This window comes from Hypomesus nipponensis, chromosome 10, assembly GCF_054491055.1.
Source record: "Hypomesus nipponensis isolate SF chromosome 10, ASM5449105v1, whole genome shotgun sequence".
In the NCBI taxonomy this organism is placed as follows: Eukaryota; Metazoa; Chordata; class Actinopteri; order Osmeriformes; family Osmeridae; genus Hypomesus; species Hypomesus nipponensis.
The window spans coordinates 14,469,999-14,485,346 of record NC_140370.1 but is presented as its reverse complement, the minus strand read 5'-3'; the positions used below and the strand labels follow the sequence as shown (position 1 = coordinate 14,485,346).

General features: G+C 46.4%; 2 protein-coding genes across 2 annotated transcripts; both read right to left on the bottom strand.

Annotated features, from left to right (window-relative positions):
• Positions 1 to 3,741: 3,741 nt before the first annotated feature.
• Positions 3,742 to 7,667, bottom strand: tmem236 (transmembrane protein 236). Its single transcript, XM_084707161.1, has 4 exons — positions 7,090 to 7,667; positions 6,873 to 6,945; positions 6,095 to 6,218; positions 3,742 to 5,897 (listed from the first exon to the last, which is right to left on the bottom strand). The coding sequence occupies exons 1-4, from the start codon at positions 7,341 to 7,343 to the stop codon at positions 5,272 to 5,274; spliced, it is 1,077 nt and encodes a 358-aa protein (XP_084563287.1). The 5' UTR covers positions 7,344 to 7,667; the 3' UTR covers positions 3,742 to 5,271.
• A 126-nt stretch (positions 7,668 to 7,793) lies between these two features.
• On the bottom strand, positions 7,794 to 15,005 carry stam (signal transducing adaptor molecule (SH3 domain and ITAM motif) 1). Its single transcript, XM_084707160.1, has 14 exons — positions 14,782 to 15,005; positions 13,661 to 13,745; positions 13,414 to 13,489; positions 13,219 to 13,314; positions 12,942 to 13,088; positions 12,554 to 12,644; positions 12,014 to 12,209; positions 11,789 to 11,883; positions 11,499 to 11,587; positions 11,286 to 11,373; positions 11,119 to 11,173; positions 10,814 to 10,988; positions 10,526 to 10,647; positions 7,794 to 10,022 (listed from the first exon to the last, which is right to left on the bottom strand). Exons 1-14 carry the CDS (start codon positions 14,819 to 14,821, stop codon positions 9,809 to 9,811), a joined length of 1,569 nt encoding a protein of 522 aa, XP_084563286.1. The 5' UTR covers positions 14,822 to 15,005; the 3' UTR covers positions 7,794 to 9,808.
• Between the last annotated feature and the right edge of the window lie 343 nt (positions 15,006 to 15,348).

The following is a 15,348-nucleotide window of genomic DNA, read 5'->3' as shown; positions in this document are numbered from 1 at the left end:
ATTCACATCTATTTTCTAGCCAGAAGGAAGAAGAAACATGGGCACATGCTCATGTTAGTAGTGACATCCTTTGAATGTCTCTTTTTAACAGCTTGATTGGTTAAATTTGCATATCGTGTTTATGTGTCCTGTTGATTTCTTTTGGTTAATGGTTGGAAAGCAAAGTTGAACTTTCCTTTGGATTTTTGAGGTGAGTTTAAGGGTGTAAGGGTTAGCCTGCAAACAGCAGGGTCCAATAAAATGGCGTTGTGACATTGACAGATTCACCTTTATTGATCTCCATTGAGAGTGTGGGTTGGCACCTCCTGAACTACTAGGGAGGGGGGGGGGGGGGGGTCAGATGGCTGAGTGTTTAGGGAGTCGGGTAATCAAGCAGATGGTTGTTGGTTTGATTCCCGGCCGTGCCAAATGACGTTGTGTCCTTGAGCAAGACACTTCACCCTACTTGCCTCGGGGGGGAATGTCCCTGTACTTACTGTAAGTCGCTCTGGATAACAGCGTCTACTGAATGTAAATGTAAACTACTAGCAGAGAAACAATGAGAGAGAAGGGCATGCAGTTGTTTGTGTTGTCAGGTGCAACTTGGTAATACTGTGTTTTTTCTTTTGCTATTAAATGGATATTTAAATAAATAGGTGCAAAACAAACTTAGCCATGACCTCATTTACCTTATTGTCGAGTAAGCGTAGCTTAGCTTTGACTCTTTAGAAATGACCGCAAACCAGACACACTTTAATTTACAGTATATTGGAGACAGCTATTGCAGGAATGTACAGTACATCTGTCAGTTGGTTTGTTGTCCTCTTGCACACAAAAATTCCGTTATTCACTCATTTAATGGCTATAGCAACATTTTGATGAGTCATTATTTTGTATACAAGCTCTGGGCTTTTGAATTATAAGTCTCTGTCTAGGTTGTGGTGTAGACTGGCACACACACACACTTTACACAATAATGTGTAAATCTTCAAGGCAGGCAGTGCAACAACAGCCCTTTCAGTGTCGCCTGTGACGATAAGCCCTCTTAGCGCATGGCAGTTAAGACAGCGTTTTCTGCAGTCAGTACTCAGATGTATTACGGTGACTCTGTGGTGTCAGGTTCAACAAGATTTAGAATAGGTTCGGAAAAGAGAAAGAGAGAGAGAGAGAGACAGAGAGAGAGAGAGAGAGAGAGAGAGAGAGAGAGAGAGAGAGAGAGAGAGAGAGAGAGAGAGAGAGACAGAGAGAGAGAGAGAGAGAGAGAGAGAGAGAGAGAGAGAGAGAGAATAAGAAAGACAAATGAGAAATGGAGATGGAAGAGAGAGAGATAAAGAGAGAGAAAGGCAAATAAAGTGAGTCACTCCATCCTCTGATCATGCTGACTGACCCTGGTGGGACGGTGAAACCTGTTCCGTAATGAAACGACTGTCCTCTCAGACAGCTTCCTGAGGTCAAACTCAGAGCCAGAACCACAACCCTGGGATAAGTATGACCCATGGTCTCCTTGTCTTTTCACCAGAAATAAGTGCTACGGTTGTTTCCATTAACTGAAACTATACCCGAGGGAGTCTAAACCAGACAACGTCATTTTATAGCCAACAGAATTTCAACAGGAAAAAAAGCTGTCGAACACAACTCCATCTGCTTCACTGTAGTTGCCTAATAAAGCGCAGCCCTGTAAAATCAATAGTGAGTGCCGTTAAACAAGGGGGTCGTCAGTTCCGCTGTAGCACTGCACACCAGACAATCAGTCAGACTCTTTAAACTAGTCACACTATTTAAACCAATCGGCTGCTATTCAGTGTGTGTTTGAGTCATTCGCCAGCAGATAACAGGTTGTCCACAGGACAGACACACCAGTTACAGAGGGAGATGAAATCCTACAGGTCTCAGACTGCGGTGCTCACGTACTGTACAGTGCAGCATGGAATCATTGATCGAATGATATACTTTCCACTGCTGTCTAATGCTATGTTGAACATAATATTATTGATCAAGTGGGTCACAATGTGTGTTCTCGAGGGTTGATTAAAACGTGCTGAGTGAATACACATGATCTCTTCCCAGTCTTGATTCCAGGGTGTACCTTGTGTCAGCCTCTCTCACATGCACAACTACGGCACCTGCATCTCTCAGCTTTCCGCCACTGACAAATCCACTGTTGCCATGGGACCAAACGCATAAAAAGGGTGGTAACTTACGTAGGTGGACTGCACTCTCCTCCATTGTCCCATCCCACAGCAATACATCAAGACATCGGGGGGGTCCGGAGGCCAGGACGGTCGACCTGCTGGAGAGCAGGATCTCTCGCAGCACTTTTCCGGCTCTTTCTCTCTTCAGCCCTGACGCAGTGGATTACGGTGGATCCCTCATGGTAGGGGGATCTACTAGATCCCCAGGTCCGCTGCCTCCCCACTCCCCTCCCCCCGGATCCACCGGATCTACCACGGGATCCCAGGGACAGTTGTGTTGCTGAGAAGATTCACCGGATCTTCAGCGACTTGAGGTGGTCCATCGATGCTGGTCTCGCCGGAGGTTCTTGGCAGAGAGGGAGAGATCAGGGATCAGGGATCCTTTACGGAAGTTGTGTCCCTGGATGGGTTCCTTTTCCCCGGAGTGAGACAGCTTTCCTCAAAGCAGCAGGTGATTCTGAAACGAGTCCCGACTCTTTCAAATAAATCCTCTGTCGTGCGAGGAGCCCAATCCTATTTCGTGTTCATCCCAAATTGCGGAGCGTCTCTTCAGATTATTCACACAGTGTTGTCGAGTGTGTGTGTGTGTTCACTTCACCTCTGTGGAGAAGTTCATTTCATTTCCCCTCCTGTATTTATTTACAATCCGCCCCCCACCCTCAACTCGTTCTCTCTCTCCCTTTCAGCCCCACCCCGCTGCCTCCTTCCCCTGTAGCCCCCCCCCCTCTATCCACACCCCCTCACCAGTAACCCCCCAATGTGAGGACAACACACACATTGAATGGCATTCTCCTCTTTGTCTCTCCTGCTTCCCTCTTTCCAATCACAGTTGCCGATTTGCGATTTCCACATCTGTCCCCCTGTCAGTTACTCTGAAGCCTGGTCTGGGTGCTGAAATTTGGGGAACGTGTATGGTCCTCTGTGCTTCTGCTTCCACCTCCTTCTCCTCTGTAGCTCCTCCTAATCTTTTTTCTCTCTTTCTGTCTCTCTCTCGACTTTGCACACTCGCTCCCTTACATCCTTCTCGAGGGTCCTCTCTCTCTCTGTCTCATCAGGGGCGTTCCCACTTACCTGAGTTCCTCTCTCTCCCTTCTGTGGTGACCGTGACACGTGTGTGAGTTTCGTGTGTTTCGCTGACGCGCCGTGCGAGCGCGTCTGTGTGTGTTCAGAGGCTGCAGCCCAGGGATGCTGCTGCTCTCTCTCTCTCTCTCTCTCTGTTGCCATGCTCGAGCAGGTAGCATTCCGCTAGCGCAGGAGACACACCGCCTGAATTCAAATGTGCCTCCAGCTCCACCAATTTGCAATGCCACCCCCCCCCTCGCATCCCCCCCCACCCGCCTCCTTTCCCTGCCCTTTCTTTTTCTTTTATCTCTCTCTATCTTTGCCCACAATCTTTTCTCTCATTCCCTCTGCATCTGTATATTTTTCTAGACCTTTTTCCCCTTGTCTGATTCTCTTCCCTATGATATACCACCTCCCATGCACACACACACATTCACAAAAACACATTTCTCTCGTACATTTTCTGTATTTCTAGATAAAGAGATTACAAATAAATAAACTTCTGTAGTCAAGACTTCACTATTCATTTTCAAAGGTTTGCTTGTGTGTTTCATTTGAAACATAAAAAGAGAAAGGTCTCTTCCTGGATTTACATCTTTGATCGTCTTTCATGATTCGACAGTCAGTACTGCAAGAATTGCCAAGTTCTTTGTTGTGAAACTTGACATTGTCATAAAATTAACAGGAAGTTTACACTTTCTCTTAAACCTGACCCAGCGTTCGCCCTTCCCCTTCTATCTGAGACAGTGAGGACTGGTGTGTACCGTCCCCTGGCAGTGAGGACAGTCTGCAGTGAGGACAGTCTGCAGTAAGGACTGTCTGCAGTGAGGACTGTCTGCAGTGAGGACAGTCTGCAGTGAGGACTGTCTGCAGTAAGGACTGTCTGCAGTGAGGACAGTCTGCAGTGAGGACTGTCTGCAGTGAGGACTGTCAGCAGTGAGGACTGTCAGCAGTGAGGACTGTCTGCAGTGAGGACAGTCTGCAGTGAGGACTGTCTGCAGTGAGGACTGTCAGCAGTGAGGACCATCCCCTGTCTGCTCTGCAGTCCATCAATCAAGGAGACCAAGACCAGGTGCTCCGTGGGGCATCATTATGTCAGACCTGTCCTGGTGGAAGACTACAGATTACACCCTAGCATTTATCTGTAACGTCCCTGTGGCATACCGCATTGACAAACACACAGCAAGGTTACTCTCACATGACTTGTGTGCCCAGAGAGTCTCATAAACCATAGGTAGGAGCCTGGAGAGAAAACAACAGGGGCAAGCTAGAAAATAATCTTGGCATAGTCAGGTTGGAAATTGGAGAGATTGAAGAAGGAGAAAGGCCTTCTGTTGATGTAGTAGATTGTGTGTGTCATTAAATGCACACAAAGTTATTTGTATACTCTCTAGGGTTGTGAGTAAAGTTGTGTGAGGGATCTGAAGCTGCAGGTGCTGTATTCATGTAAGCCGGGGATGCATTAATATTTGGTGCCCTATTCATATAATTAATATTTCAATTTAAATTCCACCAAATTTGTTGGTTTTGAATTCACCAATTCAAATGTTTTTATATGCCTTTATTTCAATGCAACAAAGATTTGTTGTTGTTTTTTAGTTTTTTTGGGGGGGGGGGGGCTGAATTTACTGTTCGAATTTGAGCAACCTGAATTTCTGAACCTTGAACCTGAATTTTTTTTTACATTGAAATAAATGTATATTGAAATGTCTTAAAATACAGTAATAACAAAAAGTGTTTGTGATAGCTGCTGCCACTCAGTGGTCACCCAAAAAAGAATAAGTAAACAAATCAAAATGAAGTAACAATAAATAAAAAAACCTACAAAAAACACAAAAGAATCAATGAGATAAAAAATCTCATGTAACACATTACATACAGTATGTTAATAATACACTTTTTATGATAATTAACACATTTGTATTGTTATAATGTTTTAAAGCTACTCTCTGGAGAATCAATATGGCCAAATATCACAATGTCCCATGAACACCGTCCACAAAGGACCTAAAAAGTTTGATTTCCAGTAGATGGAACCTCAGAACATGCTTTCCCTCCCAAACAATTTCAGCTTCGTAAAAAAATTGAAATAAATATACGCGAGACACACCATCAGATTCTTCACAGGATACAGCACAGGTGTCACGTAACCAAACACAACAATCAGAGCAATCCGGACGACAAGGAAAGGAAAGTCCTGTGTTATAAACCCGGCCGAGGACAGCAAGGCATTGTGGGGCGTGATGACCAGTCTCAGCGTGGACAAGTAAGCCAAGATGTAAACGGGGAACACCCAGCCCGAGAAGAAGACGGCAGGCGTCCCCGCCACGCGCACCATCTCCACCGTGTCCATCCAGAACAGGAAGCTCTCCACGACAACCTCCGACCTCGTGTCCCGCGCCCACAGGAAGCGGAGCAGCCCGGAGGTCGAGCGTGAAGACGAGTACAGGTAAGAGGCGCTGGCAGGGCGTGAGCTGGTTGCTGACGGGCTGTACTGTTCCCGGTCGCCCCATCGCTCTGTGGCGGTTCCGTTCCTGTTGTCGGGTTGGGCCGCTGAACCGTTCTGTCCTCTGTCAGAATATAGCTGGCCCGCCACCGTGCTGACCTGCTCAAGGTGGGTGAGGACTGGGCCGGGGATGTCAAGGTCAAACTCAAGGCTGTCCACTGGCAGGAACAAGAGGACAAATCTAAATCAGCATGCGCATCACTACATGGTTATCGCAAAACCAAATCTAATTGATTTAGTCCCAATTGATTTTAAAGGGAGAGTCCACTGAGGGGCGTGCTGTCGTTTTGTAACACCTGGCTGGTCTTTCTTACAAAAGCAGAGATGGAAGTTAATACGGTTTCGACAGTGTTACCTTTGCCAGTGAGTCGACAGGGTCGAATCCTTTCTATGATGTCCACACAGATGAGGGACAGGAAGACAAGTGAGACAGGAAGCTCAGTGAGGGTGTCATACTTTAGTCCCCGGTCCACCTGCACCTGCAGTGACACAGAAGAGAGGGACTCTGGGATACTTTCAAAACAGGAGAAGGTAAAAAGAAATAGTTATTCTCTTCTAGGGGAAATGAAAGTCTTCTTTTGGCCTTGGAATGAAACCAACAACTACATTTGAAATGTACTAATATGTAACAAGGTCATTACGTTATGAAAGCCATAAACCATTTTGAAATGTGACTGAATCTCCATTAACTCCAGATTGAGAAAATTGTGTTGAAACATATCAGATGTATTTTGCAAGTAAGGTTTTAGTGATAATTCATTATCAGTTATATCATACTACTTTAAAGACAAAAATCATAATTTCACATAATGGACCATTTACTTAAATGAACAGTTGCCTCTCCAGTGTAGATATGACTGAAGTCTGGGTTAATGGCTAACAAGTTTTGTTTAAGGCCAGTTACTGAGTATCTAAGGTTTCAACCTTGTCATGGTCCTGTGACCAAGAGTTTTTCCTTGCTTTCCTTATTGTTTTGTGGTACTATGGCACTACAGTCACAATTCACACAGAAGTGGTTTAGTAATTCAGCATATAGCCTACCAAAGTTTCATCTCTTGATGAAATAACATGAAATTGCGTATAGTGTGGCTTCAGATTAAGAGCAACTGTGAGCGACTGTGATGATACTGTACCTTGGAGCTGGCTATTATGATCGCAAAACATGGTAATGTAGCCAGCAGTACATAGGCCAATGTTGTTGGTCTCCTGGAAAAGAAAAACACATGGATTTTAGCTTCTATTCATCTTCCTAGTGGGCTACCTCCATATTTAAAGACCACCTCACCTCACCCTCCATCAGGGCTCTCACTACTCTGTCAGCACTCCCGTGTCCCACGCGTCTCAACTCACCATTGTGTGATCTCCGTGATGAACCTTCGTTGCTTGATGATGAGGTACTTGAGAGGGACCCACACCAGCAGAGTGACCGACGTCAAGTAGGCGATGGACGCAGCCACTACCAGCCAGTAGGCCGTCAGATCTCCCCCTCTCACGTGACGCATTAGCGTCGCGAACCGCTCCATGACAACAAACACAGGCACGCTCAGTGCCGCGAACTGCAGCACCTCGTAGAGGACGAGTTTGATGGTCCGACCCCGGAGCATTCTGAAATCCTTCTGGGTACAGTGTCACAGGTGAGTCTTCAGGGCCGATGTCGTCTACTGGAATGCTGCATCTCCCACGGGAACTAGTGACCCTTCCTCTGGACTCTGCACACTCGCTATGCTTAGTCTGCACTGGGATTCCTAATGCTTTTACTGCCAAGGCAATGAAGCAGATTACCTTTTATTGAGTCACAAAAAGCACAATATTGTCCTCCGTAGAAGAGTAGTTGTACGTTGAGCCTTGGACTGGTCAGCGGACTCGTTTGTAATGAGTGAGGATACAGAACTAGCAGTTATTTATAGTGTTAGTTTTAAGGGGTTAGATTTACTTGAGGTTATGCAGGAGGAAAAACATATTTGGAGCATATACTGCATTTAAGATATTTACGATGGTAACAGCTCCACCTAGTGGTACACTCATCAACGTGGTCGAACAGAATTAAAACTGAATTATGTACATTTGGCCTAGTTTTATTGTGAATACCAATTAATAAGTAATGGTTAAAAGAGATAAATACAAACAGCAGGGTACACTGAACATAACCTTTACAACAACGTTTTAAAAGTAAAAGTTAAAAAAACAGGCATCTCTTTACTGTGCATTAAAGTAGCATCAGGGCATCATCTCCCTCCATCTTGCGATGCAAATAACTGGCATGGTTGTCATGACAACTGGCTCATTGACCCCGAGGTTCCTCTTCCTCTTCCTGCTACATAACCCTTTTAACACTGCAGTTGACCCATAGACCAGCTCCTGACACATTTGAGTCAACACTCTGAAACCTTAAACCATCCGATCTGCATAACCCGCATTTTGAAACGTACTCACTTCCCACGGGGGTCACTGTCATTCAAGCCCCGCCTCACCCAGCAAGAGAGGTCACATTGCAAATCAAAATGTCTACAGGCCTGGACGTCACACACCAGCGTCCTGCGTTGCCCAGAACCACTAGTGCTGGACTTCAGTGTGAAAAGGACTTCTTAACAATTGCTTCATTAACTGTAATAAATATTCATAAGCGTTGAAGGTTATGCGTTTGCCTGAAAGGGTTTTGAGAGAAACAATTAAAAAAATGGGAGGGAGACATCAATTTCCACAATGCCATTTGATTCTTCTCTACCAAATAACAGCAGCTCCTGGATATTAGGTTTCAAAGAGAAGAACACTCCTGTGTACAATTTAAATATACAACTTAATCAAGCAGAATATTACATAATACTTACTTTTTTGTCAATATTACATATTTCTTAATGTGCTGTGCATTTAAAATAACAATAAATCAACAAATATAAATTAAAATGCTATACAATAAAGAGACAAACTCCCCCCCCCCAAAATAAACTCATTTTAACACTGACTAAAAATATGCTTCAGAAACATCAGGAGCATTTGAACGGACATCCTAACATCACCATGACAACGGTAGTGTTTGATAGTATTCCAAAAGTAAAGAGAAAAACATGCACAGATATAGTGCTGCCTTCTTTAGTTTATCATTAGCTTTAATTAAACCAGGGGCCTCATCCCAGTGCGCGGGTATTCTCATCATCGTTTCTATTTACCCTTTCTTCTTTCCAACGCCCACACCTGGCTAAACGGTTCAGATGCCGGTCCAGGTGAGTGTTTGGTAGTGCGGCGCCAGAGCGAGAGGGTCTCTATCGGGTAACAATTCTAGACAGGCCTGCCTTTCACCTCAGGTGTAGGAAGCATTTGCCTTCCCGAAGGAAACGAGTCGTGACAACAGTGTGATGACACTCCCTCCTAGTCGCCCATGCTGCGCCTGCCTCACGCTTCCCTATCAATCAAGAGCACACTAAGGCAGGAAGGTGGGAGACTTAAGACCATTTGAACGAAGAATCTGTTTCAGCTAAACTCTGTAGGCCTTCTACTGTCAAACACTAGACCACAAGGACGTCAGTGGGCCTCACTAACAGTACAGTACAGTATTTACAACATGTGCATGCTCCAGTTCTTTTCTTCGGAAAGTGGCTTCAGTCTTCAGTACTTCTAAAACAACGCGACAGTTGCACCAAATGACGCGATGTAACGTCTTCAGCTTCACTCAACAAAAGTAGTGTCCTTTAGTAAAAAAAAAAAAAAAAAAAAAAACTAACAAGAATGAAATGTGTGAGAGGCGGGAAACTTGTTTTTGTCTTTGTTTGGGAATGCTTGGGTATAACCAAGGGCCCTTCCATTGTTTGGGTTTAGTGTGTGTGTGTGTGAGGGGGACAACGTTGAATCTTGAGAACTGTGTTTGGTCTGAACCCACGTTTGTGTCAATCTGTGCAGAACCTGTCAATGTAGTATGTGTGTGTTGAATCTGTACATCCTTTATGTGTGTGTGTGTGTGTGTGTGTGTAACAGTAGCTGTGTGTGGCTGTAGATGCTGTGTGGTCTGTATGTACAGTGCCATGTATGTGTGTGTTTAGGTGTGTGTTGCCGGGTTGACCTCCAGGGGGCGCTCCTATAGCAGGGTTTTCTCTGGGTAGGGGTTCTGGTGGTTGTCTGAGAGGGGCGGGGGCAGGTTGTGGCCGGCCGGCCCGCTGTAGCTGGCCTGGCTCTGGGTCAGGCCTACGGGAACGTTGGCAGTGTTCTGGTAGGACTGGAGGTCTGCGGGGGCCATGCTGCCAGGGCCTGGACTGTAGACTGGGGGCTGGCCCATGTACATATGGACATCACTGTGAACAGCAGGGACAGGACAGTCACTACACACCAGGAGTGGAACTCAAATGTATCTACCACTTTGGTTTGATCAGATTAGGCTCTTAATCACATCTAAAGCCAAAAGAGGATGAGGTGAAGGAATCTAATAATAATAATAATAATGATCTTTGTAATGCACTTTATATTTAGCTAAACTCTCAAAGGTTAAAAACAAGAAAGGGCGCCCAAAAAATTATGTCGAACAAAAAAGAAAATCTGTTGTGTTCAAAGTTAAAGCCTTTTGTTAAAAAACTGTTATTTTTGCTACAGATATGTTTATGGTTCTTCCTGATTCCTACTATAACGGTGGCATGTCCTCTCAGGGATAAAGAACTCTCTGTCCATGTCTCTGTCTGTCTGTCTGTCCCTCCATGGAGCTCTGTGTGTGCTGTGTGTGGGGCCCTGTGCTCTGATCTGGGAGCAGGCTGTCCTGCCATGGAGCTCTGTGTGTGCTGTGTGTGGGGCCCTGTGCTCTGACCTGGGAGCAGGCTGTCCTGCCATGGGGGCTCCTCCCTGGAGCTGCTCCAGGGGCACAGCGTAGCCCTGCACCGCTGGGCCACTCAGAGCATACGAGCCGCCCGCAGACTGGCCCGCGTACGCCTGGGGATGTACACACACACACACACACAGCCCTAATGAGTGGAAATAACCCACAAGCACTACCCAAGAATCCCACATCATGCTACCAGTAAAGAGTATGTGTGTGTGTTTGTGTGAGAGTGTGTGTGTGTGTGTGTGTGTGAGTGAGAGTGTGTGTGTGTGGTACCTGCGGGGCAGCGTTGGCAGGCTGCTGCTGCTGCTGCTGCTGCTGCTGCATGTAGTACTGCTGGCTCTGGAGCTTAGCGTACATGGTGTAGACGGGGTCCTCGTTCATCAGCTTGGCGTACATAGACATGGCCTCCATCACCTTCACATTCAGGTCTGACAGCTCAGAGTGCTTCCTGGAACACGCAAACACGCACACGGTCGGGCGAGGTAGGGCTTTATTTGGTATGTCATTAATTAGGTGTGTGTGTGACGTTTAACATACACAAAAGCTGACATGTTATGGTTGTGATGTGAAAACTGTACCTGTCAATGTCCTCCAGCTTCTGGTCAATGAGGGGTCCCATCTGGTTGCAAGCACCTGGGAACACACAGGAACAACACATGTACTCACAGCCGCGGGGACGTCACCGATCACACTGTCCTGCTCTCCCGGCGGCGGGAGGGCGGCGGGAGGGCGTCACATGACTGACCTTCCAGCTGGAGGAGCTCACAGGCGTCTGACTGGTTATCTGTGGGGTCAGCACTCTGAATCATCTGCAGGAGCTGGTCCATCTTCTCCTGAGGCACACAGAGCGGGGTTTGCAAGGATTGTCTCTGCCTGTCTGCCTGTGTCTGCCAGCTGACGTGCAGACATCGGGACACGGAACTCATGCAGGAGGCAGAACAACAGTCTGTGAGGGTACCTCATCTATGAAGGCGGGCTCAGGTTCAGGCTCTATGGTCTCCACCTGGATGTCCTCACTGAACTGGACTGTCTTCTTCTCTGTCTTCACTGTGGATGGACAAGGGGAGGGGGTGACGGGGGGGGGTCGATCAGCTGCATCGAGGATGGAGGGAGGGAAGGTGTGAGGGGAGGGTATGAGGGAAGGTGTTAGGGAGAGGGAGAGAGGGATGGAGGGAGGAGAGGGAGGGAGGAGAGGGAGTGAAGGTGTTAGGGAGAGTGTGAGGGGAGGAAGTGAGTGAGAGAACTTACTCATCTCAGGCTCTGCAGTGAGGTCAGCAGTGACAAAGTTTGAGGGGAACAGCCCAACGCCCTGGTATGTTTCCCCTTTCCACCAGTTGGGGTCACTGTAACCAAAGCAAACACCATGAGGTCTGTTAAACCTGGGCAGAACTCCCTCGGCTCTAAGAGACGTTCGAGAAGAAGGCACAGTGGGACTGAGCCAGGAAGTCTTGAGATTGGAGGGCCAATGTTTACCTGTCATCCAGGATGGTGATGATCTCGCCTGATTTGAAGGTGAGCTCGTTGTCCTCGGCGGCTTCAAAGTCGTATATGGCGCGCACCTTCCTCCCCTCGGCCTTCTGGGAGGACAGGAGGCTGGAGGCGCTGGGGTAGAGGCTCGACAGGGGCGTGTGAGGCTGCAGCCTCTGCTCCTTCAACGACAACTCAATAGCTAGGGGGAGAGAGAGAGAGAGACAGAGAGAGACAGAGACAGAGAGAGAGAGAAAGAATGAGAGAGAGAGAGAGGGTTGGAGGGAGAGAGAGATAGAGAGATAGAGGGTTGGAGGGAGAGAGAGATAGAGAGATAGAGGGTTGGAGGGAGAGAGAGAGGAAGAGAGAGAGGGTTGGAGGGAGAGAGAGAGAAAAGGGAAAGAGATGTCTCAGACATTTTGTAAATTCCTTAATTATTCCCTGAGGATAACGAAACACTTTGAATCTAAGTGCTTTGTGGTAATAACCACACCACACCACCTCCTTAAAACTGACAACAAACGAGGTCACAGCGGAAGCATTTACCTTTGGCCAAGTCCTCCTCCTCCTTTTTGTTGGTTGAGGTGGAGGGATCTTTAGCTACTAACGCAGGACTGGCTTTGGCCTGCTCTGCAGCCTGTTCACACACACAACCATAGACAAACACCATCAGAATCTCCACACAATAAACATCACACCAAAATACTCATTTCTAGCTCACACAATTGTATTCACTTAGCAGACACTTAAATCCAAAGCGACATTAAGAAAAACCGCAGATATAGCCAGCACAGCAGATAACCAGACATCGGAAATAGCCTGCTTTTAATGGTACTTCAGCAGTTTGACCCATCTTCTTCAAAACACGCAGGCTGTTCCGGACATGCCCATCCCCGAGCCGGCCCTGTGCCAGAGCCCAGCCCGGCACACCTACCTGGGAGCCCACGGCAGGGAAGGTGACTCCCTGCTCCCTCAGGTTTTTGATCATGGCTGAGATGAGGCTGAGCTGGGGGTCGCTGCGGAAGTCCTCCGCCCACTCCACCATCAGGGCCTTCAGCTTCTCACACACTTTGGGATGACCCTGGAAAAAGCGTGTACACACACACACACACACACACACTCGTAAGGATCACACACACACACTCGTAAGCTTGAGACTCCTTTTCAAACCGCCACTGCCAGCTAAGTACGATGGTAGAAGCTATTCAAACCTTGTTTAACACATTGCTGACTTCACTGGCAAACTCTCTGGAGCACACTTCTAAATGGAAGATCTTCCCGCAGTTTGAAACGCAGGCACCCAGTAGCTGTGAGGAGTGAAATCATAACGTCAAGACAACATAGCGACTTGGGCTAGTGTGAGGTACTGCTCTGTCAGGTCCACTAACGACAGTCCAGTTGCTTACAGTCAGTGCCTGCATGGCCACATGAGGATCCTTGTGGTTCACTCTCCTCATTATCGACCGGAGACATTCTTTAGGCCTGGAAGGAGAATGAGAAATGTCCATAAAGGCCCTAGGTAGTGTATAGGGGTATAGATTGCTACATGACTTAAGAGACATTACTTAAAGTCCATTAGAAAGGCATGTGCTCTGTTTTCACGGTTGGCATTTATCAATGGTTACATGACAACCACAGTTCTGTGGAACAGACCCGGTGCGTGAGTGTCCTATCTTATCACAGATGTCCAGAATGAGGCCCCAGTCCTCAGCTGTATTCATCTCACTGGTTGCTTTCTCTGCAAAGGAGAACAGCACATTTTATATTCACTCACATCACTGACAGCAAATACATGACATTGATTTTATTGGATCTTTTTAATTCAAATCAAGGAATATCAATGTTTTGGTGTACCGCACACACGCAGGGTGTTTCACAGTGTAAGGAAGTGGTAAACACTTATTACACAAGAGAACTGCTGAAGCAAAGAGGAAGGAAACTAATCATACATGCGGTTACACACAAACCACTTCCACACCAAGCATTATGAAAAATGAGACATGATTAGTACACTAGCTAGCTTCTTATCAGGATTCGTCACATATGGAGCTACAGTGATGAGAGTCCCCTGCACAAATGTAGGCTATATCCTAACTAACCAGCTACTGTAACTTACGTCTATGACTATGAACGACATGGCATCCCTCTCAAACAACATGACACCAGTAGCTAACGTACTGACTACAGCGAGACAGCGTCCTACACTACAGCTGCCCAGTTGTATTATATTGGCAAGTCTGCGTATCGAAAACAGCTAGTTAGCAGGACATGCAGTAAACGTATTTAGCTAACTTGCTATACATTGTGGTTTTATCAGCACTAGCTTGGCAAGGTAGTGGCTAAGTGTACTTAAACTTATCTACTCCCATCAATAACAATATCTGGACTGGCAGGTGCCCGACTGCTAGCTGCCTGACTGGCAGCTTGCCAGATAACACAGTGCTAGATTATAGCCTGAAAAATGTTAGCTTGACAGCTAAATTAGGTAACCTAACAGTCTCGCTAGCACTAGCTAGCGAACCGTTGGCAGCCAAAATCAGATTATGGGGATGGATCTCCCACAACAACAAGGACGGTTTAATAGCAAATTGTTAGCAACACGACACATTGCTGACAAAACATTTTAGTGGACTTCGAACTTGTCTAGCTTACAGTACTGGCTAGCAGGAAAATACAAACAAAGCATAACCAATGGTCTACTGATTAGCTAGCTAGCTAGCTAGCCAAGCTATTGGGGTAGCTACTGTACCATGATAACATCAGGCTCAACTCACCAACATCTTGCTCGAATGGATTAGACGTGAAAAGAGGCATTGCCGAAATGTTGACTGTCACCGAGTCCGCCTTGTTTTTTTCTTCTTCTGTGAAGTTACCTTTATGTCAGCACCTATTGAGTGAATAGAAATACATAGTATAAGAGACTCGAAGTGTAAGCAGCGTTGGCTGAGTCTAGACTACACAGTCACTCCTTGATCAGACGGCTGAGCATTCTGGGTAATCAGGATAAAGGCACTGACTAGTTCATCACTTGTCATGATGATGTAGGCTAATCAAAGTTATAGTCAGGAAAAGTCTCATTTATTGTCTAGTAGCTAATGAATTGTGTACATATAGTTTACTGTATTACAAATAAAGCCTACTAAATAAAAACGATTGAAATCTAAATACAAATGTTTAGTGTAACTTAATGTCATCAGTCATCTGATACTGGGCGCTAACCTGTCATCGGTTGAGAATCACATGACATGCTGTTATAGCTCGCCTCATCACATCTCCACAACTCTGTAACATTGGCGCCTCATTAAATGTTTCATTCCAGTAAATGTTTCATTCCAGTCAGG

Coding starts and splice junctions, on each gene's coding strand:
- tmem236 (XM_084707161.1), bottom strand. CDS start 7,343: ATGCTCCGGGGTCGGACCATCAAACTCGTCCTCTACGAGGTGCTGCAG. Junction 6,946..7,089: donor ATCACGGAGATCACACAATG/GTGAGTTGAGAC, acceptor TTTCTTTTCCAG/GAGACCAACAACATTGGCCT. Junction 5,898..6,094: donor CTGTCGACTCACTGGCAAAG/GTAACACTGTCG, acceptor TGTTCCTGCCAG/TGGACAGCCTTGAGTTTGAC.
- stam (XM_084707160.1), bottom strand. CDS start 14,821: ATGCCTCTTTTCACGTCTAATCCATTCGAGCAAGATGTTG. Junction 12,645..12,941: donor TCCCTGCCGTGGGCTCCCAG/GTAGGTGTGCCG, acceptor GTGTGTGAACAG/GCTGCAGAGCAGGCCAAAGC. Junction 12,210..12,553: donor GGAGGAGGACTTGGCCAAAG/GTAAATGCTTCC, acceptor CTCTCCCCCTAG/CTATTGAGTTGTCGTTGAAG.